This window comes from Borostomias antarcticus (genome assembly GCF_949987555.1).
Source record: "Borostomias antarcticus genome assembly, chromosome: 26".
NCBI lineage: Eukaryota > Metazoa > Chordata > Actinopteri > Stomiiformes > Stomiidae > Borostomias > Borostomias antarcticus.
The window spans coordinates 11,510,191-11,523,072 of NC_140259.1; the positions used below are offsets into that span (position 1 = coordinate 11,510,191).

The 12,882-nt window shown below is 46.0% G+C and overlaps 1 protein-coding gene across 1 annotated transcript; it reads right to left on the reverse strand.

The window, feature by feature from the left end:
* Positions 1–302: 302 nt before the first annotated feature.
* Positions 303–7,384, reverse strand: zbtb37 (zinc finger and BTB domain containing 37; the record flags this gene model as incomplete). The annotated part of the gene is made up of 4 exons (XM_084458958.1): positions 7,261–7,384; positions 2,083–3,115; positions 1,372–1,471; positions 303–821 (listed from the first exon to the last, which is right to left on the reverse strand). The coding sequence occupies exons 2-4, from the start codon at positions 3,093–3,095 to the stop codon at positions 303–305; spliced, it is 1,632 nt and encodes a 543-aa protein (XP_084315084.1). The 5' UTR covers positions 3,096–3,115; positions 7,261–7,384.
* Positions 7,385–12,882: the final 5,498 nt, after the last annotated feature.

Here is a 12,882-nt window from a genome sequence, read left to right on the forward strand (position 1 = left end):
TGCATTGCTGTGGAATTCCTGTCTGTTTTGTTGAATTCAGATTTGAAAAATGCTTCTCCCCAACCCAGATGGACTAACCCTAACCCTAACCCCAACCCAGATGGACTAACCCCAACCCTAACCTTTCTAACCATAACCCTCCAAAACACTTTTTCATCTTTTCCTTTCCAAGCAGCTTAAAAAATGAATTCAAAATGAATTCCATCAGGCATCCTCTGGTTGGATAAAACCAAACAATGACCCCCACTTTATTCCATTCTCCATGTCTCTCTACCCTCTATTTCCCTCCCTCGACCCCAGGGTCAATCAGGCCCTGTGGTTGAGACCGAGGCCTGAACCCCTTCTCCAAAGGAGGTCCCTCCACTGCTGCCTCCCTCAGGCTCTTCTTGGCTGGGTGAGCCCTCCTCGTTGTGCCCCCGTCTGGGCGTGTTGGAGACCGTGGTGGTCTCGGGAGAGGCGCTGTGGGACACCTCCTGGGGGGCACAGCCTGGATGGTTCTTGCGGAAGTGCTGGTTGAGGATGGCCTGGAAGGGAAAGCTCTTCCCACAGACGTGGCAGTGGAAAGGCTTGTTTCCTGTGTGCTTGCGGATGTGGTACTCCAGCTGGTCCTTACGCGTGTACTTCTTCCCGCAAATGCGACAGACAAAAGGAGTGATGCCCATGTGGAGACGCATGTGGCGATCCAGGCTGCCCTTCTGGTTGAAGGACTTACAGCAGTAGATGCAGGTAAGTCGTGGGTTGTAGCGGAACCAGCGATCCCCCACCTGCTCGCGCAGATACTCCTCATATCCACCCATGTCAAACACCGCCTGCTCCTCCCCCTGGAACACAAGGAGCAGAACAACACATATAGTGAGTTCTTCTATGAAATGGAATGTGATCGTAAATAGTGGGATTAGTCACAGAAGGACTGGAGTATCCAATTAGGAATTAAACACAGTAACGGAATAATGTAGAGGATCAATTGGGCAGAATTTCTCAGAAAAAATAAATGCATTCCCCTGGACCCTCTGCTACTATTATTAAATGCATTCCCCTGGACCCTCTGCTACTATTAAAAATCCTGTGTCTGGCCTCGGGGGAAGGACGACATTCGGACACATCGGTTGAGAGGTGTTTCCTCGGAGACCCTGATGCATGTGTGTGTGTGTTCCCATGTGTCTCCCATTGCACATGTGTGTTGGAGTGTAGCGCTTCAGACAGTCTTCTTCTTAAAATAGCCTCAAATCTATGGTAGTCAACGCCATCACTGTTATACACCAACGAAAGTGTGTAATAGTGGCTAAATACCGTCCCAAATCATAGCTTTGACACGTGACCCCTAATACCGTAGATCAATGTCCACCTTTGGCTGATGGCTGTTGAACTTACTTGTGAAGTGGGGTGGTGCTGGTCATCTGCGCGGCCGGGCGACTCACTCTTGGCTCTCTGTCGGTCTGGGATGACCACCACACTCCCCGTAGGGCTGAACCTGCCAGGGCACACACACCTCATCTTCAAACCTCAAGTCAATCACAGATTCTGGAGAAACGGGATGAATCACGTCTTATTATCCTTAACTACTCATCCCTAACTACTCATCCCCAACTACTCACCCCTAACTACTCAAAATATGACTGCTTTTTAAGGTCTTTGAGACACATTGCTAGCCTTTTGTTTAAGGTTTAAAAAGCACATGCTAAAAAAAGTACTGGAACATTAAACAGGTCAGAAAAAGAGGAAAAAAGGGTAATATAGTAATTATATAATCTTATATTGTATACACAAAACACACACCACAAATATCTGGGGTTGGGATAGACCAATATAGTTCTATATAGAACTATAGTTCTATTAATACATCCATGGGATAGACATACTGAGCACCAAACCTGGGTTAAATTCGTTGAATGATCAAAATACACTTGAGTTAGTTTGTCAGGCACATTTAAACCAGTCTAATAGTCTATTAAGTGCATAGACCGTTCACTAGATCATGCAAGTTAATAAAGCTCACTATGAAGAATGTCAGAAGACAAATAATGTTCCCACTCAGGTCTGGATGAAAGCATGTAGTGCTGCTGCCTCAGCGCTGTCACCCACCGCTCGGTCTCGCTGAAGCTGCTGGAGGGCTGGGAGCTCTTGGCCCCGGTGGCTCCGGTGACGAAGCCCTCCTGCACCGCGGAGCTGCTGCGTCCCGACGTGTCCATCATCATGGCCGGCCCCTCCTCCGCCCCGCTGCCCTCCTCCGGGGCCTCGGCGCCCATCCACTCCTCCATCGCCTCCGTCTTGATCTTCAGCCCGTCCACCACTCCCACCCGGACGTGCCCCCCCTCCCCCTCCTCGCCGCTGCCCCCCCTCTCGGACTCCGTCCCCGTTTCCACGTACCACTGGCCCGCCCGGTTGATGCGCAGGATGGGCTCCTTGCCCAGCCTGCTGCCCCCCGCCCCGGCCGCCAGCCCGCTGTGCTCCACCATCTGAGGGCTCATGGACTCCCCCGCTGGGCTGCCCACCTCCCGCACCTCCACCCTGCCTCCGGAGCCGCCGCCCCGCGGCCCCACCGCCCGGGGGTGGGTGTGGCCTGGGCTGAGAGAGCTTCTCGAGTCCCCCGACGCGCACGCCTCCCGCCCCCCTCCTCCCCCTTTCACAGACACCAGGGTCCTCCCCGCCCCCCGGAGGCCCTGTGGCCCCCCCTCCGCCCCCAGCTCCTCCTCCACGTCGGCCAGGCTGATCTTCAGGTGGATGCCCTCCAGGATCTGCGTGCAGCGGTCGATGATGTGCTGCATCTGCAGGAAGCTGGCGGCCGTCAGGTAGCTGATGATGTCGGCGAGCTGCAGGCACAGCCTCCCGGTGTAGCAGAAGGACAGGAGCTGCTCGAACACCGTGGGGCTGCGGATAACCGACAGGGACACGGTGCTCATCTGGCTGAGGGACATGTGGTCTCTGAAGTAGGGCGAGCTGGCGGCCAGGACCACCTTGTGAGCGCGGAAGCTCTGGCCCTGCACGTTGACCACGATGTCGCACAGACGACCCTGCATGCGCAGCTGGTTGAGGTGGGACAGAACCGAGTTGCTGAAGTCAGGGATGTCCAGCTGGATGCTGCCTGCTCGCTCCATCCTGGTCTGGTCCCTGAAGGCTGCAGGTCAGGGGATATGGGGAATGATTACTGTCATGTCCAGGAGGAGTTCCTTTAAATTGTGGTACTCGCATTTGGAATATGTTGCTGTCAACTCTCAATATGAAATCCAAAGAGCCGTCACTATCAGTGAAGCAAGCCATCATTAGGCTGAAACATCTAAACAAACCCATCACAGGGTTTTCCTGGCTCAGAATGGGTCTTTGGGGAGGGGATGCGCACAATTGTTTGGGGAAACCTCTGTTTCATGCAGAGTATCCTACCAGCATATAGAGGCCTGTATTCTTCACTGTCCTTCTGACTGAGCTCACTTTTCACAGTCGCAGGAAATCTCCTGACATGATACAAAATGGACATGAAGACAACATGTTTAAGATACTGATAACCTGTCTATTCATTATCTCGATTACGAGTGGTCCAAACCACGGACAATGCAAGAAAGAGGGATGGGCTGCACTTGAAACAAGATATCAAACACATTTGGAGAGGACTTGAATTGCTATTTTTATTCTATATTTTTAGCATTTTGGCTCTGGTGATTTTCCTTTGGCTCTGGCTAATCTCTTTAGGGCCAAAAAATCCTCTATGCAGGAAAAACCCTGCATCAGAGAGATAGCAAAAACATTAGATGTAGCCAAATAACTGTTTGGTACATTCTTAAAAAGGAAAAACACACTGGTGAGCTCAGCAACACCAAAAGACCCAGAAAACCACGGAAAACAACTGTGGTGGATGACAGAAGAATGATTTCCCTGGTGAAGAAAGACCCCTTCACAACAGTTGGCCAGATCAAGAACACTCCCCAGGAGGAGGAAGGCGTGTCTGTGTTAAAGTCAACAATCAAGACTTCACCAGAGGAAAACAGAGGGTTCACCACAAGATGGAAACCATTGGTGAGCCTCAGAAACAGGAAGACAAGGATTATTATTTGCCAAAACACATAAAAAATAAAAACCCTGTACAGTTCTGCAACAACACCCTAATGACAGATGAGACAAGATCAACTTGTACCAGAATGATGGGGACAGAAGAGTATGGAGAAGGGAAGGAGCTGCTCATGATCCAAAGCACCACCTCATCAGTGAAGCATGATGGTGGTAGTGAAGCATGATGGTGGTAGTGAAGCATGATGGTGGTAGTGAAGCATGATGGTGGTAGTGGTAGTGAAGCATGATGGTGGTAGTGAAGCATGATGGTGGTAGTGGTAGTGAAGCATGATGGTGGTAGTGAAGCATGATGGTGGTAGTGGTAGTGAAGCATGATGGTGGTAGTGGTAGTGAAGCATGATGGTGGTAGTGTTAGTGAAGCATGATGGTGGGAGTGAAGCATGATGGTGGTAGTGAAGCATGATGGTGGTAGTGAAGCATGATGGTGGTAGTGAAGCATGATGGTGGTAGTGAAGCATGATGGTGGTAGTGAAGCATGATGGTGGTAGTGGTAGTGAAGCATGATGGTGGTAGTGAAGCATGATGGTGGTAGTGAAGCATGATGGTGGTAGTGAAGCATGATGGTGGTAGTGAGGCATGATGGTGGTAGTGAAGCATGATGGTGGTAGTGAAGCATGATGGTGGTAGTGAAGCATGATGGTGGTAGTGGTAGTGAAGCATGGTGGTGGTAGTGAAGCATGATGGTGGTAGTGGTAGTGAAGCATGATGGTGGTAGTGAAGCATGATGGTGGTAGTGGTAGTGAAGCATGATGGTGGTAGTGAAGCATGATGGTGGTAGTGAAGCATGATGGTGGTAGTGTTAGTGAAGCATGATGGTGGGAGTGAAGCATGATGGTGGTAGTGAAGCATGATGGTGGTAGTGAAGCATGATGGTGGTAGTGAAGCATGATGGTGGTAGTGAAGCATGATGGTGGTAGTGAAGCATGATGGTGGTAGTGGTAGTGAAGCATGATGGTGGTAGTGGTAGTGAAGCATGATGGTGGTAGTGTTAGTGAAGCATGATGGTGGGAGTGAAGCATGATGGTGGTAGTGAAGCATGATGGTGGTAGTGGTAGTGAAGCATGATGGTGGTAGTGAAGCATGATGGTGGTAGTGGTAGTGAAGCATGATGGTGGTAGTGGTAGTGAAGCATGATGGTGGTAGTGAAGCATGATGGTGGTAGTGAAGCATGATGGTGGTAGTGGTAGTGAAGCATGATGGTGGTAGTGAAGCATGATGGTGGTAGTGGTAGTGAAGCATGATGGTGGTAGTGGTAGTGAAGCATGATGGTGGTAGTGAAGCATGATGGTGGTAGTGAAGCATGGTGGTGGTAGTGAAGCATGATGGTGGTAGTGGTAGTGAAGCATGATGGTGGGAGTGAGGCATGATGGTGGTAGTGTTAGTGAAGCATGATGGTGGGAGTGGTAGTGAAGCATGATGGTGGTAGTGGTAGTGAAGCATGATGGTGGTAGTGAAGCATGATGGTGGTAGTGGTAGTGAAGCATGATGGTGGTAGTGAAGCATGATGGTGGTAGTGAAGCATGATGGTGGTAGTGAAGCATGATGGTGGTAGTGGTAGTGAAGCATGATGGTGGTAGTGAAGCATGATGGTGGTAGTGAAGCATGATGGTGGTAGTGAAGCATGATGGTGGTAGTGGTAGTGAAGCATGATGGTGGTAGTGGTAGTGAAGCATGATGGTGGTAGTGAAGCATGATGGTGGTAGTGAAGCATGGTGGTGGTAGTGAAGCATGATGGTGGTAGTGGTAGTGAAGCATGATGGTGGGAGTGAGGCATGATGGTGGTAGTGTTAGTGAAGCATGATGGTGGGAGTGGTAGTGAAGCATGATGGTGGTAGTGGTAGTGAGGCATGATGGTGGTAGTGAAGCATGATGGTGGTAGTGGTAGTGAAGCATGATGGTGGTAGTGAAGCATGATGGTGGTAGTGAAGCATGATGGTGGTAGTGGTAGTGAAGCATGATGGTGGTAGTGAAGCATGATGGTGGTAGTGAAGCATGATGGTGGGAGTGGTAGTGAAGCATGATGGTGGTAGTGGTAGTGAAGCATGATGGTGGTAGTGGTAGTGAAGCATGATGGTGGTAGTGAAGCGTGATGGTGGTAGTGAAGCATGATGGTGGTAGTGGTAGTGAAGCATGATGGTGGTAGTGGTAGTGAAGCATGATGGTGGTAGTGAAGCATGATGGTGGTAGTGAAGCATGATGGTGGGAGTGGTAGTGAAGCATGATGGTGTTAGTGGTAGTGAAGCATGATGGTGTTAGTGGTAGTGAAGCATGATGGTGGTAGTGAAGCGTGATGGTGGTAGTGAAGCATGATGGTGGTAGTGGTAGTGAAGCATGATGGTGGTAGTGGTAGTGAAGCATGATGGTGGTAGTGGTAGTGAGGCATGATGGTGGTAGTGGTAGTGAGGCATGATGGTGGTAGTGTTCTGGCGTGGGCATGTATGGCTGCCAACTGGGTTCCCTTGTATTTAATGATGATGTGAATGCTGACAAAAGCAGCAGGATGAATTCATAAGTGTTTCAGGCAATATTATCTGCTCATATTCAGCCAAATGCTTCAGAACTCATTGGACGGTGCTTCACAGTGCAGATGGACAATGATCCAAAGCATACTGCGAAAGCAACCAAAGAGTTTTTCCAAGGCAAAGAAGTGGAATGCTCTGCAATGGCCAAGTCAATCACCTGACCTGAATCCAGTTGAGCATTTCACCTGCTGAAGACAGAACTGAAGGGAAACCACCCAGAGAACAAGCAGGAACTGAGGACAGTTGCAGTAGAGGCCTGGCAGAGCGTCACCAGGGACCAAACCAGCATGCAAATCATCTGCAACCAAATATAAAAAAAAGTGACAATTTGATTTATGATTGTTAGTTTTCTCCCATTACTTTTGGTTCCTTAGAAAGGGGGGTACCTCATATAAAAAAAAAAATCCTATATCGTTCACCTGTTTTGGATGTAAATATCCCAAATGCTAAATCTGAAAGTCAAGCACATAATGAATGTTTCATTTCAAATCCATTGTGGTGGTGTACAGAGCCAAAATGATTAAATTTGTGCCAATGTACAAATATTTATGGACCTGACTATAGATTAGTATCCACAAAACAACTGACATATGAGCAAAAACATGAAAAATAGATCACAATAATATTGACAACTGAACCTAACCATGCAAGTTGGCTTTAAAACTTTCCCTCTTACCTTAGTGGAATGCAGCAGTGACACTAGACCAGCACTGAAATTGATTAAGCTATAAATGTCAGTACTTCAGCATAACCATAGCAAGGTGGCAGACTAACTAGCATAGGGATGCCATTAGTAATAGAGTGCAACGGAGTGCGCATTATTGCCAAGTAGTGTGAACTGATGCTCATCGCCCAGCGATGACACTCGAATGCTGCAGCCGATCCCTGGCCCTCCTTTCGGTCACTGCAACATACTGCAGCGCGGTGATGAGCCGGAGCCTAGCAGAACATACCCGGCGACAGGGAGGTGGCTGGTTCAACACCATGGAACAGCAAACATGGAGCAAGACTGAATTGCCTACATATGCTTTTCATGACGACTCGTCGCTACAGATGTGGTGATATTCCATTTCTGATGTGTCAGTGTACATTAACTTATCTTTTAATGTTTGTAGCCTACTCGGTTACTTCTATCGCCGCTTTCATTTTCCTCTTTCATGACACGGCAGAGGAGCCAATCTTGGGAAGGGACACTGGTGCGTTGTGGGTAGTGGTGTTCTTCTTCCCCGACAAGACGTCAGCGGGGAACCAGGAGGGGAGAAAAAGAACAGCTGTTCCCAAGATGCATTGGTGAAGTATAAACGGTTATTGTAGTTCCTCTTGCCTCAAGTAGGCTACTTTTTTTTGCTGTGACATCAGAAATGGGGACAGCATTTTTTAAGGAAAGGTTATTTTTTAGAATGTCAGCATTCACAGAGCTATGGTGCCATATGGCCCAGGACGCCCCTAGGTAGAAGTATAAAAAACATGTATTTTGTGCATATGCCTACATTTGTTTACATTTTCGCGAAAATCGACTTTTTAGGACTTTCTTATGGAGGGTGATTTGTGCAAAAATTAAATACAATACACAAATTGAAAAACAATACGCGTGCAACAATAAATACAATACAAAAATGCTTTGTTTTTCAATGTCGGTCAGGAAAATTAGTGCCCAAATAAAAACAACCGTATTGTATTTCGATGTGCGGTTTCGGCACAGGTAACCACGTGATGGTGGGAGTAGAGCAAATGACGCAATTGGACAAATCTCCAACCAATCAGAGCAACGAAACACTATCGCTTTGGAAAAGTCTAGAAAAATGATTGTAGCGTTCCTCTTGGAGACCCGCAGTTCCTCAATTATGAGCAGTAGGGGCAGTGGCTAGTTTTAGCTTGAGCTAAACTAGAATGGAGAATTAAGACAACTCCTTCCCTCCACTAGTCTGGGGGTCCACCTGGGCAAGTGGTAGGCTAGTAGGCCCCTACCCTCTCTAGCCACCCTACCCTACCTAGGGACACGGTAGTAAATCTGCTGCCTTGCAGTGAAGGCCCAGGAAGGCTGACGGCTTTGGGTCAACACCCAGACAGGAAAGACGCTGCTGCCTTGCAGAATGAGCTATGGATGCAAAAGGTTAAGGGACCATCCTTTACAGAAATGGGAGGCTGAAGGAGTTGTGACCCAGCTTAGGCTACTTCAGCAATCAACAAGATAAAAGAAGACAAAGTGAAGGCTTATTACAGGATTACTACAAGGGAAAACAAATCTATAAATTAAATGTTGGCACAGCCAAATAAATTATTAAATAAATAAACAAATCATAATCTGTTGTCTCTTGTTATTGGCTATCTCCATCACAAAAGACACCAACCACCCAGCTACCACCTGTTCACACCATCTCGCCGGAGAGCCGGAATATGGCTGAGCATCAGGTCCTCGGAGGAGAGACGGAAGATGGCTGAGCATCAGGACCCGGAGAGACGGAAGATGGCTGAGCATCAGGACCCGGAGAGACGGAAGATGGCTGAGCATCAGGACCCGGAGAGACGGAAGATGGCTGAGCATCAGGACCCGGAGAGACGGAAGATGGCTGAGCATCAGGACCCGGAGAGACGGACTCATTCAGGAGCAAGCACGACTGATTCAGGAGCAAGCACGACTCATTCAGGATCAAGCATGACTCATTCAGGAGCAAGCATGACTCATTCAGGAGCAAGCACCACTCATTCAGGAGCAAGCACGACTCATTCAGGAGCAAGCATGACTGATTCAGGATCAAGCACGACTGATTCAGCCAGTCTGATACATCGTCGCTTCAGACAGTTTGAATGCAAAACCAGATGAAAGCATTTTCCCTGAGGTGGCTACAGTTGTAGCCTCCCACCTTATATATAAGAAGTAACATTTTGCACTTAAAAAGCACATATGCACCATTATCCACTGAGCTATTATGGTGTCCACTAGCCTGGCTTCGCGACCCTAATCACGTGATTTCACATGCTGAGAGGGGTTGAAGTCAGGCTGGTGGATATGTGCTGTTTAGATAAAAGGTGGGGGGCTGCAGCTGTAGCCACCTCGGAGAAAAAGCTTTCGTCTTTCGAAAAATGTTCCTGAATGTCTTCAGCAACATCTTAGTTGCTTTGATTTGAATGATCATCTGTGGCCAAGGTATAGCTTCTTTGCAGAAGGAACAAGGGTTTTTGGACAAAATATCTTGGTACATGCTGGAGTTCATGGTTTTGTGTATTTTAACAAGGGCCCCAGTGGATGCAAAACAAACCCAAAGTATTCAAAATCCACCACCATGTTTCACTGTAGGCATGAGGAGTCATGTAGGCGCCATCGAATGGTTACCCCAAGATGCCAGGTTGTTTTGGAGATCTTGACCTCGACTGGGATTTCTTTTCGCCCTTTGAACCATCACTCTCACTATATGTGGGGCAAGACAGACTTCTGTCTTCTACCTGGGGCCTCTTCTGGGGTGGCTGTAGCTCAGGAGGTAGAGCGGGTCGTCCAATGATCGTAGGGTCGGCCTCATGTTGAAGTGTCTTTGGGCGATGACGATTGTAGATAAAAATAAATTTGGTCTGAAAAAAAAACGCCATACATACCCCTTATGTTTTTTTTCAGGTGGACATAATTAAATTGTTCACTGCTCGGCCTAGTAATGGACTAGACACACCTGGGTGGCAGATCTATGATCAGAATTGCTTGGCCTACATACCTGTGAATGTTCATGAAGATTGTAGATAAAAATAAATTTGGTCTGAAAAAAAAAAGCCATACATACCCCTTACGTTTTTTTTCAGGTGGACATAATTAAATTGTTCACTGCTCGGCCTAGTAATGGACTAGACACACCTGGGTGGCAGATCTATGATCAGAATTGCTTGGCCTACATACCTGTGAATGTTCATGAAGATTGTAGATAAAAATAAATTTGGTCTGAAAAAAAAAAGCCATACATACCCCTTATGTTTTTTTTCAGGTGGACATAATTAAATTGTTCACTGCTCGGCCTAGTAATGGACTGGACACACCTGGGTGGCAGATCTATGATCAGAATTGCTTGGCCTACATACCTGTGAATGTTCATGACAATTGTAGATAAAAATAAATTTGGTCTGAAAAAAAAACGCCATACATACCCCTTATGTTTTTTTTCAGGTGGACATAATTAAATTGTTCACTGCTCGGCCTAGTAATGGACTAGACACACCTGGGTGGCAGATCTATGATCAGAATTGCTTGGCCTACATACCTGTGAATGTTCATGAAGATTGTAGATAAAAATAAATTTGGTCTGAAAAAAAAACGCCATACATACCCCTTACCTTTTTTTTCAGGTGGACATAATGAAATTGTTCACTGCTCGGCCTAGTAATGGACTAGACACACCTGGGTGGCAGATCTATGATCAGAATTGCTTGGCCTACATACCTGTGAATGTTCATGAAGATTGTAGATAAAAATAAATTTGGTCTGAAAAAAAAAAGCCATACATACCCCTTATGTTTTTTTTCAGGTGGACATAATTAAATTGTTCACTGCTCGGCCTAGTAATGGACTGGACACACCTGGGTGGCAGATCTATGATCAGAATTGCTTGGCCTACATACCTGTGAATGTTCATGACAATTGTAGATAAAAATAAATTTGGTCTGAAAAAAAAACGCCATACATACCCCTTATGTTTTTTTTCAGGTGGACATAATTAAATTGTTCACTGCTCGGCCTAGTAATGGACTAGACACACCTGGGTGGCAGATCTATGATCAGAATTGCTTGGCCTACATACCTGTGAATGTTCATGAAGATTGTAGATAAAAATAAATTTGGTCTGAAAAAAAAACGCCATACATACCCCTTATGTTTTTTTTCAGGTGGACATAATTAAATTGTTCACTGCTCGGCCTAGTAATGGACTAGACACACCTGGGTGGCAGATCTATGATCAGAATTGCTTGGCCTACATACCTGTGAATGTTCATGAAGATTGTAGATAAAAATAAATTTGGTCTGAAAAAATAAAAGCCATACATACCCCTTACGTTTTTTTTCAGGTGGACATAATTAAATTGTTCACTGCTCGGCCTAGTAATGGACTGGACACACCTGGGTGGCAGATCTATGATCAGAATTGCTTGGCCTACATACCTGTGAATGTTCATGAAGATTGTAGATAAAAATAAATTTGGTCTGAAAAAAAAAAGCCATACATACCCCTTACGTTTTTTTTCAGGTGGACATCATTAAATTGTTCACTGCTCGGCCTAGTAATGGACTAGACACACTTGGGTGGCAGATCTATGATCAGAATTGCTTGGCCTACATACCTGTGAATGTTCATGAAGATTGTAGATAAAAATAAATTTGGTCTGAAAAAAAAACGCCATACATACCCCTTACGTTTTTTTTCAGGTGGACATAATTAAATTGTTCACTGCTCGGCCTAGTAATGGACTAGACACACCTGGGTGGCAGATCTATGATCAGAATTGCTTGGCCTACATACCTGTGAATGTTCATGACGATTGTAGATAAAAATAAATTTGGTCTGAAAAAAAAACGCCATACATACCCCTTACGTTTTTTTTCAGGTGAACATAATTAAATTGTTCACTGCTCGGCCTAGAAATGGACTGGACACACCTGGGTGGCAGATCTATGATCAGAATTGCTTGGCCTACATACCTGTGAATGTTCATGACGATTGTAGATAAAAATAAATTTGGTCTGAAAAAAAAACGCCATACATACCCCTTATGTTTTTTTTCAGGTGGACATAATTAAATTGTTCACTGCTCGGCCTAGTAATGGACTGGACACACCTGGGTGGCAGATCTATGATCAGAATTGCTTGGCCTACATACCTGTGAATGTTCAGGAAGATTGTAGATAAAAATAAATTTGGTCTGAAAAAAAAACGCCATACATACCCCTTATGTTTTTTTTCAGGTGGACATAATTAAATTGTTCACTGCTCGGCCTAGTAATGGACTAGACACACCTGGGTGGCAGATCTATGATCAGAATTGCTTGGCCTACATACCTGTGAATGTTCATGAAGATTGTAGATAAAAATAAATTTGGTCTGAAAAAATAAAAGCCATACATACCCCTTACGTTTTTTTTCAGGTGGACATAATTAAATTGTTCACTGCTCGGCCTAGTAATGGACTGGACACACCTGGGTGGCAGATCTATGATCAGAATTGCTTGGCCTACATACCTGTGAATGTTCATGAAGATTGTAGATAAAAATAAATTTGGTCTGAAAAAAAAAAGCCATACATACCCCTTACGTTTTTTTTCAGG